The sequence below is a fragment of the Microtus pennsylvanicus genome, chromosome 10, assembly GCF_037038515.1.
Source record: "Microtus pennsylvanicus isolate mMicPen1 chromosome 10, mMicPen1.hap1, whole genome shotgun sequence".
Classification (NCBI taxonomy): domain Eukaryota; kingdom Metazoa; phylum Chordata; class Mammalia; order Rodentia; family Cricetidae; genus Microtus; species Microtus pennsylvanicus.
This window is the reverse complement of record NC_134588.1, coordinates 13,181,576-13,201,957: the sequence shown is the minus strand read 5'-3', so window position 1 is coordinate 13,201,957 and position 20,382 is coordinate 13,181,576. Positions and strand designations below refer to the sequence as shown.

At 47.4% G+C, this 20,382-nt stretch overlaps 1 protein-coding gene across 1 annotated transcript; it reads right to left on the bottom strand.

Moving 5' to 3' along the window:
- Positions 1–8,346: 8,346 nt before the first annotated feature.
- On the bottom strand, positions 8,347–16,676 carry Nifk (nucleolar protein interacting with the FHA domain of MKI67). Its single transcript, XM_075987659.1, has 6 exons — positions 16,538–16,676; positions 14,697–14,837; positions 13,041–13,149; positions 11,145–11,356; positions 9,985–10,044; positions 8,347–9,183 (listed from the first exon to the last, which is right to left on the bottom strand). The coding sequence occupies exons 1-6, from the start codon at positions 16,628–16,630 to the stop codon at positions 8,983–8,985; spliced, it is 816 nt and encodes a 271-aa protein (XP_075843774.1). The 5' UTR covers positions 16,631–16,676; the 3' UTR covers positions 8,347–8,982.
- Between the last annotated feature and the right edge of the window lie 3,706 nt (positions 16,677–20,382).

Below are 20,382 nucleotides of genomic sequence, written 5' to 3'. Positions count from 1 at the left end.
TAATTCTCCAAACCCCAGAAGGCAGTACAAATATCCAGAAATGGGCTCAACCTGGGCTATAAGAGGATTCTGGTGGCTAGAAGCTAGCATTCCTGAGGAACTTGTGAAGCTGGTTCCCCTCGACCAAAAGGAGTCCCTCCCGCTCATCACTAGCAGAAGGGACAGATGGCTACTGTGGCACTGTCAGCATATCAAGACGCTGATGTCACAAGTACCTGTTACACTTCCGAGTCCATGCTAGCACCCTAGTCCACATCTCCTGGGCTTCCTTCCCCACAGCTCCTCAGTCTCCTTAGGATCTCCTGCCAGCTGTGCTCTCTCCCTTGGCTCCTGCTTTTCTCACTGTTTTCTTTGTTTGTATCCCCTGCTCTTCTACCTTTTCCCATCCCTTAGCTCAGATTTCTTTGGTGTTGACTTTATTGTCAGGGTACAGCTCCCTGTGGTGATGAAAAAGAGACAAAGAGCACAGCAGCTCGGAAAGTGTGCCAAGTGTTCAGAGAAGCCGTGCAAGTCGTCTACTCACAGTGTATTAGTAAGAATTGGTGTGCTCTGTGTGTGTGTGCGTGCATGCATGCATGTGTGTGTGCGTGCATGGGTACGTGTGTGCGTGCATGCATGCATGTGTGTGTGTGCGTGCATGGGTACGTGTGTGCATGCATGCATGTGTGTGTGCGTGCATGGGTGCGTGTGTGCGTGCATACATGTGTGTGTGTGCGTGCATGCATGTGTGTGTGTGCGTGCATGCATGTGTGTGTGTGCATGAATGTGTGTGTGTGCGTGCATACATGCGTGTGTGTGCGTGCGTGCATGCATGTGTGTGTGCGTGCATGCATGTGTGTGTGTGTGTGTATCTGTGTGTGACTCTGTGTGATTTGCTTACATGCCCCTAGCCCAGGTGTGGTGGCACACATCTGTAATGTCAGCACCCAGGAGGCTGAGAAGGGAGGATCAGAAGTCTAAGGATATCCTTGTCTACACAGTGAACTGGAGGCTAGCCTGGACTACCCAAGACCCTGTCTCAAATCAAAAGCAAAGACAACAAACGAAAACCAGCATGGTTGCAAAACACCTTTGGCACTTGGGAGGAAGAGGCAGTTGGGTCTCTGTGAGTTCCAGGATGGTCTGGTCTGCATAGTGAGTTTCTAGCTATTAGAGCTGTACAGTAAGACCCTGCTTCAAAAACAAAACAGAAGGAGGAGGAGGAGGAGTTGCTCCTGTGGTAAGAATTACGTCTGACCAGGGGACCATGCTTGATTCACTGATTTCTCGTGGATTATTTAATACTGCCACTGTATCTGGGGTCTGTCCTAGGTTTCTTCACGCCTGCTAGCAACGGAGTGAGAGCTCCAGCTTCCTGTTTTGTCTTCCCCATGACACCCACCACTTTGTGCTGTAGAACATGTTTGCATTTCTTTTAAAAACATTCAGTTTAGGGGGATGGAGAGATGGCTCAGTGGTTAGGAGCATTGCCTGCTCTTCCAAAGGTCCTGAGTTCAATTCCCGGCAACCACATGGTGGCTCACAACCATCTGTAATGAGGTCTGGTGCCCTCTTCTGGCCTGCAGACATACACACAGACAGAATATTGTATGCATAATAAAAATAAATAAATATTCTTAAAAAATAAATATTTTTTAAAAATAAAAAAATAAATAAAAAATAAAAACATTCAGTTTAGGGGCAGGAGAGCTGGCTCAGTGGTTGAAAGCACCTGCTGCTCTTAGAGAGGACCTGGGTTCAGTTCTCAGCACCCACACTGCCTGTAGCTCCAGTTCAAGGGGACCTGGCGCCCTCTTCTGGCCTCCCCTGGCACAGCATACACAGTGCGCTCACATATATTTAAGCAAAACATTCATACACATACAAATATATAAAAAAACATTTTATTTTTCACTGTGTATTTGTGAGCATACAGAGGACAGAGGACGATTTTGGGAATGGGTTCTCTCCTCCCATTGTGGATTCTGAGGATTAAATCCAGATCACCAACTTCTGCCACAAACACATACATATTATTTCAATAGTTGAGTCATCTTGATGGTTATCTCTTACTTACAGTAGTGAGTTCTAAGCCAGCCACGGTTACATAGGGGAATCCTGTCTCAAAACAAAAGCAACCAAAGGCATAAGGGTGAACATGTGTGATCCCAGCAGGGGAGGCAAAGGAGACAGTTTAAGGCCAGTTAAAGTTTAGACTTCAATCTCTAAGCAAGCCTGGGCTACAAGGGACCTTGTCTCAAAAACAAAGAAACAAATGGAAAACCATCCACACCACTTACCATTTACTGACGTGTTAGAGCAGAAACAGAGGGGGAAATGTCATGCTCCTGCAGAAGAAAACAAATTGCCAATGACCCCGTGGTGCTGCCCCGACATCGCAGTCTCTTGCTGGCTGGTGAACATGAGTTTCTCTTGGTTCTGCCTCCCGGCGGCAGCATCAGCTCCAACCCGAAACCTCCCACAGACTTCCAGACCACAGGAGAAACTGAATGAGACGGCTGGAGGACAGCAGGGTTAATACCGGGACGTTTGTACAGAAACCATGTTGGCAAGTATCAAATGTCTTGAGTCTCTTTTTCTGGGCACCAGAGAGCTGAAAGCTTTATTTATAACTAGAGAGATTCTAAAATTGGCGCCATCTGGCCAGAGAAGTAAAATCTCGGATGGCACCGAGTCCTGCTTTTCCGTTAGCACAGCAGACGCAGTGCAGGCATCCAGACACCTGCTGAGCAGCGTAACTGTAAAACGAGAGAAATTTGCTGGTACCAGTGGACACCGGAACAGGGTGAGAGGCCCCTGAAACTGGAAAGACAGGTGGCTATGGTCCACCAGGTGGGTATCTGGGATTGAACCCAGGACCTCTGCAAGAAGGGTCTCACTATGGAGCCTTGGCTGGCCTGAAATTCTCCATGTAGATAGACCAAGCTGGCTTCATTGATCAGGCTAGCTGCAAACTCACAGAGATCCCCTGCCTTTACCTCCTGACAACCGCACCCCTCCACGAAGCCCCAGGAGGCAGGGTCTCAGGCACCTCAAGCTGGCCTCAAGTTTACTATGTAGCTAACCTTGGACTTCTGATTCTCCTGCTTCTGTCTCCCAAGTGCTGGGATTATAGGCATATACAATCACACATAGTTTCTGTAGAGCTTGGGATAGCATCTAGGTTTTGGGGCGTGGTAGGTAAGCACACGTAGCTAAGCTACATTCCTAGCCTTAAGTATTCTTTACTTAAAGCAATGGAACACTCAAGATGGGTGTAGTGTTGCACGCCTTTAATCCCAACACTTGGGAAGCAGAGGCAGGGTGGGGGGAGGGTCTCTGAGTTTGAGGCCAACTGGATCTATATTGCAAGTTCCAGGACATGTGAGAGCCTTTGGGGCCGGGGTGGGGGGTGCAGATGGGGACAGGACAGTAATTCCTGGCCTAAAGTAAACTCTAACTTTTCAAATGAAATTTAAAATATTGTTTTTGACAGGGACAAGGCTACAAATGCAACATGGAGCTATAATTCTAGCTGGGTGATCACAGGCCTGTAATCGTAGCACTGCAGAGGTTGAGGCAGGAGGATTGAGAGTTCAAAAACAGCCTCAGAAAGAAAAAAGGAAAAATCCCAAATGCTGAGGTTACTGGGTGAAGCAGAAAAGTGACACAATTCTGGGTAGAGTGTTTAGGCACACAAATAGATACAATTGAGCTGAAAATGCATTGTGAAAGAAAGACTGTTTAGGAGCGGGAGATACGGCTCAGCGCTTAAGAGTACCTGTTGCTTTTCCAAAGAATCCAAATTTGGATCTGAGATTAATGTTGGTGGCTAGCATGTGTCTGTGATTCCAGCCAATACCTTCTTCTGGCCTCTGCAGGCACCTGCATACACACACACACACACACACACACACACACACACACACACACACCTAAAGAAACAAAACAAAACAAGGCTGTCTTTAGAGTGACTTTGGTAGCAAAGCCAAGTTCCCCGCATGGACTTTTAGTTCTAAGTGGAGGCTGGGGCCTGGGAATCTAGCTCTGTTGGGGGAATGCTTGCCCGGCATGCACACGGGCTCTATCCCCAATACTGCAAAACCACGGTGCACATCTGCAATCCCAGCACTCGCAAGGTGGAAGCTGGGAGGTCCTTAGCTACACAGCAAGTTTGAGGCTAATAGGGGATAAAGGAGACTCTGCTGTTGTTTTATTAAGTTAACAACAGTATAAATCCCTTAATAATCTTGTACTTCTGGCAATCTGTAAAGGGCAGATCTAGTTTTTTTAGAATTAGTATTTAGGCTCGACTGCCACCTAGTGGTATGCTGCTGTTATCTGGAGAGCCTGTCCTGTTAGGGTTTCTAGTGCTGTGATGGAACAAGACCACAGCAACTTAGGGAGGAAAAGCTTTATTTTGCTTACATTTCCAAATCCCAATTCTTTGCAGGATGTTGGGTCAGGAACTCAAGGCCGGAACCTGGAGGCAGGTGCTGATGTAGAGGTCATGGAAGGGTGTTGCTTACTGGTTTGCTCAGCCTGCTTTCTTACCCAGGGCTGCCAGGCTAGGGATGGCACCACCCACAATGGGCTGGGCACTCCCCCATCAATCACTAAGAATGCCTGACAGGCTTGCCTACTCACAGCCTATCTTATGGAGGTTTTCTCCTCTCAAATGGTTTGTGTCAAGTAGACATAAAACTAGCCAGCACAGAATCTAAATAAGAAGTCTTGGCCTAGCCGGGCGTTGGTGGCGCACGCCTTTAATCCCAGCACTCGGGAGGCAGAGGCAGGCGGATCTCTGTGAGTTCGAGACCAGCCTGGTCTACAGAGCTAGTTCCAGGACAGGCTCCAAAGCCGCAGAGAAACCCTGTCTCGAAAAACCAAAAAAAAAAAAAAAAAAAAAAAGTCTTGGCCTCCTCGGAATAACTGCCCCACCACCCATTTCCACCCCATCTCCAGTCATCAGGTCTCATCCACAAGGTTTTGTGACTTCCCTTTACATTGCTAAAACTAATACAGGAGTCCCGCTTGCCCCGCTGAGACATGGGCTTGACCTGGTTTAGCCGGGGAACCATTCAGTCCTCAGCTCCCTCCTCTTTGGGACGGGAATAGTAACAACAGCTGCTTCATTAAGCCAGTTAGGACCTGGGAAGATGGTTCAGTAGGAAGTGTTTGCTTCGCAAGCTTGAGTAAGGACTGGGGCGCCCACGTGGAAAGCTAAGAGTACATGCTTGAAACCCCAGCGCCAAAGAGCCAAGATGGGTATTCCTTGGGGGCCACTGGCAGCCAGGTTAGCTAAAATGGTGAGCTCCAAGTTCAGGAAGAAATCTTGTCTTCAAAGAGATTTAGACCCAGTGGTGCACGTCTTTGATCCCAGCACTCAAGAGGCAGGCAGGCAGATCTCTGTGAGTTCAAAGCCAGTCTGGTCTACAGAGTGAGTTCCAGGACAGCCAGGACTACACAAAGAAACCCTGTCTCAAAAAAATAAAAAATAAAGCAAAACAAACAAAAGATTTAGGCTGGAAAAATAGCTCAGCGGGGAGAAGTGCTTATGTTACAAGTCTCAAGAGCTGAGTTCAGCCCAGAAACCACACAGAACACCGTGTGCAGGGGCGTGCACCTGTAATCCCAGCACTCAGACAGTGAAATGGGCAGAGAGGAGAATCACCTGTAGTCTGTGGGCCAGCTAGGCTGGAGTACAGAGCACAGCAGGAACAAGGGAGTCATGACTTAGGAAGGACACCACCCCCCTCCGCCAATGCAGAAAGGAAAAACAAGCAGTTAAGATACGTACAGTGCTTGCAACAGTGTCTGACACAAAGAAACATGAAATGGTGGAAAACACTGTAAATTACAATCACATGCTTCCCCCCTCCCAAGTCAGGGTTTCTCTGTGTAACTCTCTGGAACTCACTCTCTAGACCAGAGATCTGAGCACCTCTGCATCCTAAGTGCTGGGACTAAAGGTGTGCACCACCACCGCCCAAACAATCACTTATGAGTGCTTAAATGGGAACTCAAGGGTTCAAAGCCTTTCCTACTAGCCTCACCCTCCCCTTTTGGGGATAAGGTTTCTTTCATGCCAGGCTTATCTCACTATATAGCTAGGATAATCTTGAACTTCAAATACTCCTGCCTCCACTGTATACCACCATAACCAATTTTCCATACTGGGAATTAACCTTAGGGATTCAAGCTCGCCAAACAAGCACACTACAAAGCTAATCTCCAGATGATTTCCCTTGTTCTTAAACAATTGTACTATGCAACCCAGGTTGCCCCCTGAACTTTCTCCCTTAGCTTCCTGAGCATTACAGATACACAGCGCCATGCCCAGCACTTAGGACACAACGAATCATTTTGCCATTGTATCTGAGGGTTGTAACACAGCGAACTAAATGTTCCAGTGGGGGTGTGCTATGACAAATAGTGCTTTACAAGGACACAATTGTGTGGTGGTAAACGATCCACTGTGATGTCACAACTCAACACTGATGACACAATGGAGCATTAACAACCCAGTTCTGTGACAATGCGCTTGGTGGAGCCACAGCGGCACATGTGGTGTACCATACTATCGTTAGTGACATTCTAGTGTCTATGGGACAGCCATATCACAACAGAGCCCTGCGGTACCACAATGCTGAAGACACAGTATCGACTTTGGTGACATCAAATGAATCGTATGTCACACCTGAGCGTTGATGACAAATGGACATTGTGAGCCCCGTCAGCACTGTGCTGTATCTGTGGACAATGGACACTCTGCCTGCACAATTTGTTGCTTGGTGCCCTTAGAGGCCAGAAGGCAGTTGCTGACAACTGTTAGCTGCAGTGTGGGCGCTGGGAATCAAACCTAGTTCCTCTGAAGGACAAGTGCTGTTAGGCTGAGCCATCTCTGCAGCTTCGTTTTGTTTTTCCTTAGATTACTATAAACACCCATATTCCAGTTTTTGTAGACGTTGTTTCCTACTACCCAAATCACTGGTAACACGGGCCTGTTGATGCCCATGTGTAATGAGACTTTGTTTCTGGTCATGGCCAAATACAGATGCCACTCCCTAAACTGATCTTTTTTTGTTTTTCAAGACAGGGTTTTTCTGTAGCTTTGGAGCCTGTCCAGGAACTAGCCCTTGTAGACCAGCCTGGCCTCAAACTCAAAGAGATCCACCTGCCTCTGCCTCCCAAGGGCTGGGATTAAAGGTGTGTGCCCCAGTGGCTAGCACACATAATCTTAATAAACGTAGATGTCCAGGTACTGAGGCCAGAGGACATCACAAACACACAAAGGACACCAATGTTACTTTGAGCCAAATGTTAGTCATTTCCGGTGGTTTTAAAGAAAGTGGCCCCCAAAGGGAGTGTCGCCGCGAGGTGAGCTTTGAGGAGGCATACTTGCTCTAGATACCAAGTGTCTTAGCTCACTTCCTGCTGCCTGCAAAAGGTACAGAACTCAGCTACCTCTCCAGCACCACGTCTACCATAATGGATTAAACCCCTGAAACTGTAAGCCATCCCAATTAAAAATTTCCTTTTATCAAGAGTTGCTGTCATCATGGTGTCTCTTCATAGCAACCCTAACACATCACCTGAAAACCACTCCATAGGGTTGAGGATTCAGCTCAGTGTGTGGCGGGGGAGATGCCAGGTAAGGTGGCACATACCTAGAGATGGATTCAGGAGGGTTGTAATGAGTCTGGGAGGGCCAGAGTACAGTACTTGTCATACAAATGTGAGCACTTCAGTTTGAACCTCAAGAACCATGCTTGGTGATGCAGCAAGAGACAAAAGGATTGCTCTGACTTCCATACCGATACGAGCTCCTTCCTCCTCTAACACCAGACATACACATAAGGTGACTCAAGAGAGTTCAGCTCACACCACATACAAAAGACAACATTCTGCCTACATTCTAAATTCCATTCATTAGCTCAAACATCAGGAAACTAGCCAAGTGTCTACTGGTGAATAGAAGAGGCTCTCACACTCACAATGCATTCACCTAGGTCCTGAACTCACTGCCAGGCCATCCAGGTGCTGTGTTATGGCCTGTCCATTAAGTCAGGTTCATCAGGAGTCCTATTTCAAGCTGGGTGATGGTGACACATGCATTTAATCTCCGCAGTTGGGAGGAACAGGCAGGAAGACCTTGGGGCAGAGTTTGAAGCCAGGTTGGTTTACAGAATGAGTTCCAGCACAGCCAGGGCTACACAGAGAAACTCTTGTCTCAAAAACCAAAGCAGAAACAGTCTATCTCAAAAGAGTAAGGGCAGTGACAGGAGACTGGATCTCCCCTTCAGGCCTGCGTACTCTCACACTCAAGTATGTATGCTCACACCCCACACATGGATGAGAACGCTCAATGGTGATTGATAGGTATATTAACAAACCTGCATGAGCAATACAAAAGCAAGAAACAAACAGATGGTGGACCCCCCCCCAACACACAAAGTTTTTCGGTTCTCTTGTACATGGATAAATGGTAGAAAAGTTTGGTCACTGTTTGAATCTTGACTATACCTGCTGAAACTGATCTGTCAAACCTACACTAGGTCACTGTAATTATGTATGAAAACAAGTTATTCCAGATTCTTACAGCACTTGTGCAAATGTTATTCACACGTGAACTGCCTTCTCGTTCTCCGTATGTGTATTTAACTTCCAGTTTCTGGGGTCTAAGGTTGAAGCCTGCCATATTCTTTGGGGTTTTATGTGCACAGCCACCACACAGACAGTCAAACAGCACTGGTGGTATTTAAGTCTGTAATGCGATACAGGCAGAGTAAACTAAGGCAGCTGTGAAGCCTGAATAAAACTCAGGCCAGGAGAGGGCGCAACAGCCAACTTCCTGATGGCGTGTCTCACTGGCATGAACAAATGTGTTTTTCCTCCAATAATCTCATCAGTGGCTCGCATGTTGCTGCACCAGTAACATATGTAGGCCTTTATAACAAAATCACATCTGCCTGGAAGACACAACACAGCATGCTTTCAGGGTCACTGGTTGCTCTTCCTTTTTCTTGGTCTTTTTGTCCCAGAGCGTGCAGGTGTTGGAGTCTTTAATGAGTCTTGTGCCTCTTCTTTCACTGTGGGCACGGGCTGTTTGAAAATGATTTCATCATCTTTATTGTCATCTATTTCGGTCACTTGTGATTTTCGTCTCTCCAAAAATGTTGGTGTACAAACTGGTGTGGGATCCTGAAATCAACAAGTATTATTATAGTCCAGGGCTGAGAGCAGGCATTTAGAACAACCACCCACCATCACTGCCTTCCTGGCTTTATCAGGAATAACCACCCACCACCACTATCCTAACTCTTAAGTTGTACCATGGGATCTATTTTCAGCCCGTTTTTATCTCCTAGTCGCTGTGGGATGACCTGTGAGTTTGAGGCCAGCCTGGTCTACAGAGCAAGCTCCAGAGCTACTGAGAAACCTTGTCTCAAAAAAACAAAACAATCCATAATGCAAGGGAACAGCAACAGTGGCAGAAACCTAGAGTCCCAGCACTAGGGATGTGGCAGGCAGGAGGATGAGACATTCATCTTCACAACACAGTAAGTTGGGGGCTCACTTGGGCTACATTAAAATCACTAGGTCTCAAAAAAATCCTAACAACCCCCTCAACTGTTTTTTGTTTACTTTTGAGACAGGGTTTCCCTGCAGCTTTGGAGCCTGTCCTGGAACTAGCTATTGTAGATCAGGTTAGCCTCAAATTCAGAGATCCGCCTGTCTCTGCCTCCCAAATGCTGGGATTAAAGGTGTGCACCACCAAAGCCCAACTGAAATTTAACAAAATAAATAAATAAATAAAGTAGCAGAAATTAACTTTCTTTTTTCAGGTAATGAGCCTTAAATTTTTTTAAATTACTCTCTGTGTGCACGTATATGTATAGAGGTCAGAGAACAACTTTTAAGAGCCTTCATCCCACGTCATCTTGCCAACATTCTTGAAAGTATTTCTATAGTAACTGGCGGCCATTATCGAGCTGATCTCACCTGGTTACCCTTGGACTCCTGAGTGCCCTGTGAAGCCCCTTTCTTTGGATTAGGTAAGACCTGCAAAGAAACAATTTGCATATTTATCATCTATATGAATATGCTGTAGCTGAATGACTATTTTAAGCACCAATGTCCAGCTGCCAAGTGGTTCAAATGTAACCAGGGGCAAAGGCTTTGCTATAACCCAGGTTGAGTATCCCATGTTTACAATCACAACACTTGAAAGGCTGAGGCAGAAGGATCGCCAATTTGTGGGGAGCCTAGATCGTGTAGTAAGACCCTGGCTTAAAATGCTGGTGACTGGAGAGATGCTTCAACAATTAAGAGCACTGGCTGCTCTTTCAGAGGACCCAGGTTCAATGCCCAGCACCCATATGATGGTTCACAACTATCTGTAAACTAGTTTTAGGGGATCCAATGTCTTCTTTTGGCCTCTGAGGTAGCTGGTATTCAGTTGTGACACAGGTGGAAAATTATATTGGGGGAACAAAAATGGCAGGGGTCTGGTGACGTAGCTCATATAGAGCAGCACAAGCCCCGGGTTATACTTCATGATTGCATAACTCTAGATCCCAGCACTCAGGACACAGAGGCAGAAGACTCCTTGGCTGTCTAACACATTTGAGCCCGCTTGGAACGAAAGACCCAGTCTTAGCAACATCAACAGTAGAAGGTGCCTGTGTAGGGCTGGAAGCCCATCTATTTACCCTGGCGCAAACGCAGGAAGAACTATGACAAAGGCTTCCCTAAGCTAGACTGCTTTCAAACCAGTCCATGCAACTCAGAGAGTTTTCTCCATAAAGGGGACACAGGGTTTGGGTGGAGGAATGGGTGGTGTACACTCAGTGCTCTGGATTCCATCCTCGGTACCATAAACACTAACAAGAACCCACAGTGCCGTGTTTCAAAGTTTCAGTAAAAACCTTAACACAGAGAACTGTACAAGTGCTCAGCAACAGATCACTTGCCTCACTTGGGCATAGTGTCGCCTGGCTGCCAATCAGCCAAAAGAACCACACGCCCCAAACAACCCAAACCTTAGCATGTGAGAAGCACTGGAATAGAGTGCCATCATATAGACTTGTGCCAGAACTAGTGAGTTAGAAACCCCACCCCATAGAGAAACCACCGAGAAAGCCTCAGGATAGGATACCTACCAACGAAGGGAAACTATAATCGATCCCCTTCTTAGCTAGCTTCTTGCGGAGTAATTTTTCCTTCTTCCTGAACCGATATTCCATCTTCAACAGTTGCGAATGCCCCCGTTTCTGATTATAGCGATTCACTGCCGGGAATAATGGCTGATGAAAGGGAACATTCCACTCTTTAAAAAGGTCCTCGTGGACTTTCTCTGGTGGCATAAATTTACCTGCATATAAAAAGAACAAAACAAACAAAACCAAAAAAAACGGAAAGGATTTTAATTTTATATTTTCCCTAGGGCCAGTTCTTATGGTATGAAGTAACTATATCATAGAAAAATAACTTTAAAAAACTCAGTTATTACTATCTATGCAAATCCATATGTGTGGGTTCACTCACCTTCCATGTGGAGGCCAGAGGACAGCTCTGTGAAGTTGGCTCTCTTCCACCTTTATGTGGGTTTGGGTGATTGAACTTGGACTGCCATACTTTCACAGCATAAACTTTACCTGTGAAGCTGACTCTGCTCTTTTTAACACAGGGTCTCATGTAGTCTAGCTGGCTCTGAACCCGTGTTGTCTAGAATGATTGTCCACATTTAATGTGAATACAGCATTAAAGGCTTGTGCCATCAGATACAGTGTGTGTGTTCCTGGGGAGGAAATCTAGAGCCTTGTGCATGCTAGGCCGCATTCTACCACCCAGGCTATCTCCCAGACCCAGATCATCCCATTCCACCCTGAACACACAATGGTCTGTAGAGTCCAGAGCCCTCTCTAATGTTTCCCTCAAAGCAGACAAAGCGCAGCCCCTCTACTCTCAAGTTCCTGCCCAGTCAACTGAGCATGGGACTCCCATCAGGCCACTGAGATGTCTCTCACGGTGAAGGAACTGGGAGAACAATGTTACCAGGAAGCCCTGTGGACCTGTGTACCAGTCCCAGGGTAGCACACACTCTATTATGGACATAAGCAGACGCGGGAACGTAGGCCTATCTTCCAAGGACAGAGATCTGCACAGCGATGCTACAGGTGTCTTGGGATGGACACAGGACTGAGTGGCTGTAACTGAATGCAGCCGATGCATGTGTGTTTGGATGAGTGCATCTGTGCGGGGCAGGGGGAAAGCATATGGTTTTCTGCTCCACCATTCTGCCTTGTTTCCTTCAGATCCTCGAGCCGTGCTGGCAGCTATAGCTGCATCCAATTCACGTAGTCTGACTTTGAAACAGGATTCTTTACTTTTGGTATTGTCCTGTTTAGACTCCATGAAGGCTGTACCCAGACCTCAGAATAAACTCTGAGTTTTATTATGGGTATCAAGAATCTGACCTGTAGCCTATTTTCCCCCTATTCTGGTTCCCTTACATTCCCCAACAAATAAATATGTCACCTCTGGTTTGGCATTTACCATTCATGTGGTCAGCGATGACCTCAGTCTATACTTGCACCCCTTTACCTGGCTCATGGCTAGTCCCTGCCTTTTCTTTTTTTGAGACAAATCTGCCTGCTTCTGCCTCCATATCCCATGTACTGGGATTAAAGGTATGTACCACCATGCTAGGCTTTAACCCGCCAGTCTTCAATTTGTGTATGTCCTCAGCCAAGTCCTTTTCTTTTTAAAGATTCATTTATTTACTATGTATACAGTGTTCTGCCTGCATGTACACCTGCAAGCCAGAAGAGAGCACCTGATCTCACTACAGATGGTTGTGAGCCACCATGTGGCTGCTGGGAATTGATCTCAAGACCTCTGGAAGAGCGGGGTCTTTTAACCGCTGAGCCATCTCTCCAGTCCACCAAGTCCTTTTCAATCACCCATTAAGCTCTTCTTCCCGAGTACAAGCCCCACAAGTAACTGCTGAACCCTATCTGTGTAGAAACGGCCCCCAGCTAGGTCAGAGTACTTACACGATAGAAGTCTCGCACCAAAAAGGTAGTTGTCCATTGTTTCTGCAACTATCTTGGCAACATCCTCAGACTCAAACTCCACAAAACCATACCCTCTGCTGTTTCCAGTCTGCAAATGAAATCCAAGAAAGAGCAGTTACATCTAACACATCGCCAAGCTCTTAACACAGTCCTGTGGGTGCTAGGAGACGGCAGTCACAACTGCCACTGCAACTCCACTCCACACGCTCTTAAACCGCTATTCAAAAGGAAAACAACCAGACAGTCACAACTTGGAACAAACAGATTTTCTAGTATCCTTAAAATTCCCCTCAGTAAGACATGTGAGTATTCTGGCCAATGTAGCCAATAGCAATTGAATAAGTAAGTGGTAAGAGGTCCATCTTTGGGCTCCCACAGCCCTGGACTCACCTGTTAAACGTTTCACTGGTAATCCTGTGTCATAAGCATAATGTTGTTTCATTAGGAACACAGCAGTCTCGGCACACCTGTAACCCTAGTTACACAGGACGCTGAGGCAGGAGAATCTGCTGGTTCTTGTGAGTCTAATCAGGTCAGTCTGGGCAACTCAGTTAAGACCTTGTCTCAAAAATAAGACAGGAATGTAACCTAGTGCTTACCTCTTACGCCCTGGGTTCTGGCCCTAGTACTAAAGAGGAAAATGCAGGCAGCACAACCTATCTCACAGGCCAAGGGTGAACACTACCAACTCTCTAGTGTCACAAGGTGCAGAGAAACCGACATGGACTCCTACAACGCAGGCAAAAGAACATGCCAATAATGGTCTCTGAAATGCAGGCCTTTGAATTCCTAACCCCTGACACAAATCAATCAATCCCCTTACCCACATTAGTCTCAACTGTAGTATGGGTCTGGAGCTCAAATGCCTATGTTGATCCTGGAGCTGACACCCGAGTTGAGTTAAGTAACATGTAAGACTCAGATTGTCATTCCGTGGAACGAGGACAATAAAATAACCCATCACATTTGCTATGAAACCTGATGTGTGTGTTCCACCCCATGCTTACAGCAAAAGTCCTCTTACCCATTATGCCATTTCCCTAGCCCCCAAACAGTCTCTCAGTGGCCTGGACGTGGGCTAAGCTGGCTCACCAGCAAGCCTCAGGGATCCTGTCCTCACCTTCCCAGCATTGGGGTTACAGTGCATATAACCACACCTGGCTTCTGCAGATTGAGAGTTACAGACTGAGCTCTCGCCCCAGCCTCCCGATTTCTTTTTCTTTTTGAGACAGGATTCCCCACCATACAGTTGTGGCTGGCCTCAATCTCAGAGACCTGCCTGCCTCTGCCTCTCACGAGTCGGAACTGAAGGAAGAGACCACTATGCCAGGCTTATTTTCCACTGCAACTTGTGAAGTTATTTCTGCTTATTTATTTCTAGTCAGGATATCCTTATGTATCCCTGGCTGTCTTGAAACTCATGACACAAGCTAGGACGGCTTTGCAGTCAACAGAGATGTGCTGGCCCCTGCTTTCTAAGTGCTGGGACTAAAGGCACGTACCATCATGCCTGGCTTGTGAAAAGTTCTTGAGTGTGAACTTTGTAGGTAACAGTGCTGTGTGTATGAATACAACAGACGATAACAACTGAAAACACACACACACACACAGTCGAGTTCACACACGTACTCTTACCCGTTTACTTCTGGACAATCTGAATCTGCTAATGGTGCCAAACTGCGTAAAGTAATCATAGAGGTGACTTTCAGAAAATATTGCTGGCAGGTGGCCCACAAAGATCACTCCAGGATTAAGACTTTTTTCTTCCTTCTTTTGCTGAGAACAAAAACAACAAATATTTAAAAAATACAAACTCATACTGTACCGAAACGTGTGTGTGTGTGTGTGTCTGAGAGTGAGTACCTTTCTGAACAGGGTCTCACTTCAGAACGTTGGCTGCATGGAACTCACTATGTAGAGCAGGCCGGCCTCTAACTCCTGAATGTTGGGATTAAAGGCCTCCATCACCATGCCCTTTGAGGGATATTAATTCTGAAGTCGCTTTGGAGGTAAGCAGAGATTTGCCTGCCCGTGTGTCCCAGCACTGGGACTGCAGGGGTGTATCACCCTGTCTGGCTCACACTCCCCTTGGTCCAGTCACCTACTCACACCTCTAGCACAGCACTAATTAAAGAACTAGGTGTTTGATGTTTCTCTTATCTTAAGGAAAACCGTTGGGCTACCAATGGTTTTCCTGGGGCAGCAGGACGGCTCAAACACAGGGAGCCACAGTTCAAGAGACAGACTCCTAAAGGTTGTCTAATGACAACACACCACAGACACACATGTGCACACTCACCCACCCCAGTCTTCTATCACCTCAGGACATGTGTTTGAGAGCTAGCTGTACTGAGCGAACGGATAAGCAGGCAACTGTCTGTCATTGTCACTCGGAACCTGAGACTTCGACTCTGAATGCAGACGACAGCTTATCCACACCTAACCAGACTATGTTATTTCCAGTTGTGACCCTCACAGTGCAGACTGTACTTCTCTGTCACCATACTCTAACTATGGTTTTCTATCAGGGGAGTGACCCAGGTCTGTAATCCCAGCATTCAGGAAGTGGACTGGATACAAGGATACTCAGCTGCACAGTAAATTTCAGACTAGTCTCGGCTACAGTAGACCCGGTAGTGACATTAAAAGCAAAAACAGCTGGACGGTGGTGGCGCTCGCCTTTAATCCCAGCACTCGGGAGGCAGGCGGATCTCTGTGAGTTTGAGGCCAGCCTGGTCAACAAGAGCTAGTTCCAGAACAGACACCAAAGCCACAGAGAAACCCTGTCTTGAAAAAAGAAAAGGAAAAAAAATATTTCATTTTCTCCAGTGCATTTCATGCTAAAAACCAAAGGGAATATTAACGTTTGTTAGGGGCTACTGCGTGCAACTAGAGCTTGCTTGACATGTCTATTTTCTTCTTCTATTTTTTTCCCCCCCCCGAGACGGGGTTTCTCTATGTATCCCAAGCTGTCCTGGAACTATGTAAACCAGGCTGGCCTCGAACTCAAAAGATCCGCCTGCCCGTGCCTCCAGGGTGCTGGGATTGAAGGCGTGTGCCACCACCGCCCGGCAATGTCTCTATTTTTTCCCCCCGCTAAACCCTGATCAGAACATGTAATCCAGGCTATTTCTGCCTCTCGCTCTTCCTGCGTCCTCCTCCCAGGCGCTGGGTTTCTGGACGTCAATTCCGCCTCCTGAGCTCTCCAACGGAAGAGGACATACACACCTCCCGAGGGCTGCGGGAGCCCATGAACCCTCACTTCGCGGGCTAAAGTGGAGTCGTGGCAACTTTAATATATTCTAAGATTTGGATGTGCCATGCTCCTACACGTGGTACCCCTTTCTCTCCACGTGAGTCCTGAAGGCCTAAAGAGCCAAACCTCACATCGACTCCCGACCTGCCTCAGTCTCCCCGCTTGAACCGCAGTCTTTAACCCCGCCGCCTCCGCTGTGCCGGAGCGCCCGGCCGCTCACCTTTTTCGCGAGCTGTTTGGCTTGTGTCAGAACCTTCTGAAACTTCTCGTCTTCCTGCGGGTTCAGCGCTAGAGTCGGCTGTGCGGGAGCCATGTTGAAGGAATCCTTCCCAGACGGTGCACGCGGAGGTCCCGGAAGTGACGGCCCTCGGAAGCGGAAGTAGAGAGGCGGGAGCAAACGTAGCAAAGGAACCTCAGGTCCTAGTGTCTGGTATCGGACGAGCTCCAGCGTCACCTACTGGCCAGAAACTGAAAAGCTTCCTAAAGCCGATTAAAAATAAATCCCAAGGCGGAGGTTATGGCTCAGTTGGTGAAGTGCTTGCCTGGCTTCCACGAAGTCCTGGGTTGGAAACGGAGACTGGAGTTCCAAGTCTGTAATCAGAGCCAGTGAATGAAGCACACCCTGGTTCTGAGACCTGAGTCAGTGAAAGAAATGCTTTAGCCCCGAACCCAGAACCAAAGTGATACACCCTGACCCTGAAACGAGTGCCCAAGAAACACTTTGGTCCTAGAATCAGAGCCAGTGAAAAAAATATGCCTCGGACGCCAAACTAAAGCCAAAAAGCTAAAAAAAAAAAAAAACCAGTGAAAGAAACACAGTTTGGCTCTGAAACCGGCCATCTCGGCCACTGACCAGCTAAACTAACCAATCCCTGAGTAGGGATAACTAACCTACCCCTCTTCTCCCTGGGAAAAGTCCACCCCTAAGAAGTCCCGCACCTGTTCTGTTTGTTGCTGCCTTTTCCACCCTGGCAGAGGCAGCCACTCTCCTGAATTCTTTCTCCCATTAAATCTCTTGGATGAGGTTTGGGTAAAGACCTTCTTTCACCAGAATAGAGCGGAGAGACAGTTTTCCCCTACTGGAGTGGGGAGTGGCATTGCTATACCCTGGGGCACTAGAGCCAAACTGTGACGGCTTCCCTGGGGAAGCCCTCTCCTGCCAGAGCGGTGCTGTTACACTGGGAAGCCTTTCCCTAGAGCGGCAAATGGCTCTGTTCACTGTGACCTGTACTCCCTCCCAGCTGCCTGAATGCTCTTCCGCCTGAGCTGTAGCACCTAGTATTCCTTGCCTTCCGGCGGCCAGGATCCCTTACCATCCAAGCTGCAATGTGTACTCTCTCTCCAACTCCACTGTTCGTATTTTTAATAGCAGATGTGAAGTTATCATAATGGGTTTTATTATGACATCTACATACATGCTATGTGTATTTTGATCATATTCACCCCCGTTACCCTCTCTTTCTCCTCCCACTCCAGCTGACCCCCTTCCCCTTCCCAAATAGCCCACCTTCCAATCAGTTGTTTATGTGTGCCCCACCAAGTTTTATTAGTGTTGTTTGCAGAAACACTGTATTTAAGTTTGCTTTTCAATCCTGTATTTCATTCATTTATTTGTTGTGGGGAGGTGTGTGCTGTGGTGCACATGGAGAGTGAGAAGACAACTTGCGGGAGTCAGTTCTTTTCTTCCATGTAGGCTCTGGGGATCAAATCACTATGTTAGCCTCCGTGTCAGGGGCTTTACCTGCTGAGCCAGCTCCATGGCCCCTACACTTTTTTCAGGAGCCTTTGAGGCTTCCACAGCAGCCAGTTTCCAGTCTCGTTAGCTCTGCACAAGCATTCCTACTTCTCCACATTTTCCTTTCTCTCTGTTTCTGTGCCTGTGCTCACGCGCTCAGTGGTGTTTGGTAGTTTGGGTTGCAGTCTCTGGTGATTAGGGACATTATTCACATGTTTAGGAGACATCTGGGCAACTTTTGAGAAACGTCTATTCAAGGGACTGGAGAACAGTTAAGAGAGTGTACTGCTCTTCCAGAGGACTAGAACTTGATTCCTGGAACTCATATCAAGTGGCTTACAAGTGCTGTAACTCCAGTTCTAGGGGATCCATTACCCTCTTCCGGCCTCCGGCTGCGCCTGTACCCATCTGCATATAATACCTATATTAATACACAAATAAATAAATCTTTTTGTTTGTTTGATTTGCGACAAGCTCTCACTACGTAGTGCTGGCTGTCCTGAAACACACTACATAGACCAGGCTGACCTCAAACTCAGAGCTCTGACTGCCTCTGGCTCCTAAGTGCAGGAATTAAAGGCATGCACCACCTCACCAGGCTAAAACTAAATAAATCTTTAAAAAGAAATGTTTTCCAAGCCTTTGTCCACGTGTGGGTGAGTGCGTTCATGGGTGAAAGAACATGTGGAGGTCAGAGGACAACCTCCGGTGCCATCCTTGGGAATGCTGTCCACTTCCTTTCACACAGGGTCTCTTACTGGCATAGTCCACCAGTGAGGTTAGGCGGGCTGGCCAGGGATCTCCAGTCTTCAAATCCCCAGCACTCGGACCACAAGCATGTGTATCTGAATAAAAGAGCGTGTATAAGTGTTTTGCCTGCTTGTATGTATGGGCACCATGTATCCCTGGTGTCTGAAGAGGCCAGAGGAATTGGGATCCCCAGGAACTGGAATCACATGGTTGTGAGCCACTGTGTAAGTGTTTAAAGAGAACCTGGGTCTTCTGCATCAGCAGCAAGTGCTCTCAACACTAAGCCATTTCATCAGCCTCACATCCAACCTTTCCCCCATAATTTTAAAATTGCTTCTTTGTGAATTTCACATTCTGCACCCCAACCCTACCCATTTCCCAGTCCATCCATATCTATCCTCCACCCTTGTAGCCTTCCCACAAAAGAAAAACATGTCCCTGTGGATGCTGCAGTGTGTCACACCGCATATCCTTTTGTCCACGTGGCTTTACTTGCAAGTGTTCATTCCAAAGAGTCATTTGTTTGATTTGAGGCACCTTTTGGCTCTGCTACACCATCCATATTGAATGCTCACCAGAACTCCTCTCTGATATCCTGCTGTTGCCCTGAGTCAGGGAGACCCCGCAGCTTTGATTCTGCGGGACCGGTCCCTTCACAAGCTCCAGCAGCTCGCACGTGGGGTAGATGTTGGGGTGGGCCACCTCAAAGCCCTGAATCTGGGTCTGGGTGGTAGCTGATCTGATCAACCCTCCAGCTTCCCTGTGCTTACATCATTGAGGCCAGCTCAATGGCAAGGGGCAAGCAAACTTAGCGTGGCACTCGGTCATCAACATATCCCCAGATGGCGGGCAGCCCAGACCATGGATGTCCTCATGAGCCACAGACATCCACACAGACTCCTGCTTCGGTAGCACTACAGATGGAGACATGGCACAGACCTCTCATCTTAGGCTGTTACTCGCCACCAACACATCCCCAGTTCTGCCTCTTTTCATAGGATACAACCGCTCCTCTGCTCTTTCTCCCCTCTCTCCATCTCACACTTGTTCATGGAGTGACTCCTTCCCTGTGTCCTTTGGCTGCCTTGCACCCCGGCCTGGGCTGGGCCTGTCCCAGCTTCTTTAAAAACATTTATTTGTTGAGATTTCATACACAAATATTGTATTTATGTATTTCCATCATTCCCCCACTCCCTCGCCCCTTCCACTCCTCCCATATCCCTATCACTCGCTCTCCCATTCATGAACTCTTCATATACTTCCTGCTGAGCCCATTTACGGTTGTTCACATGTCTAGGTGTTTGGGACCAGCCTCCTGGGATTGGCTAACCTATAGGGGGCTCTTTCCTTAAGGTAGATTCTCCCTCTTTCAGCAGCCATGGATTGCCTGTAGCTCTTCATCTAGGGGTAAGGCCTTGTGAAATTCCTCCCATCCACGCCGTCCTTATGCATGTCTTGTTCAGGCAACCATATTGCTGAGATTTCCCGGGTGCAGCTTCCCTATCGTGTCTAGAAGATCCCACCTCTTGACAGGCATCCTGCTATTCCGACTCTTACACTCCGGCCACTCTTCCACGATT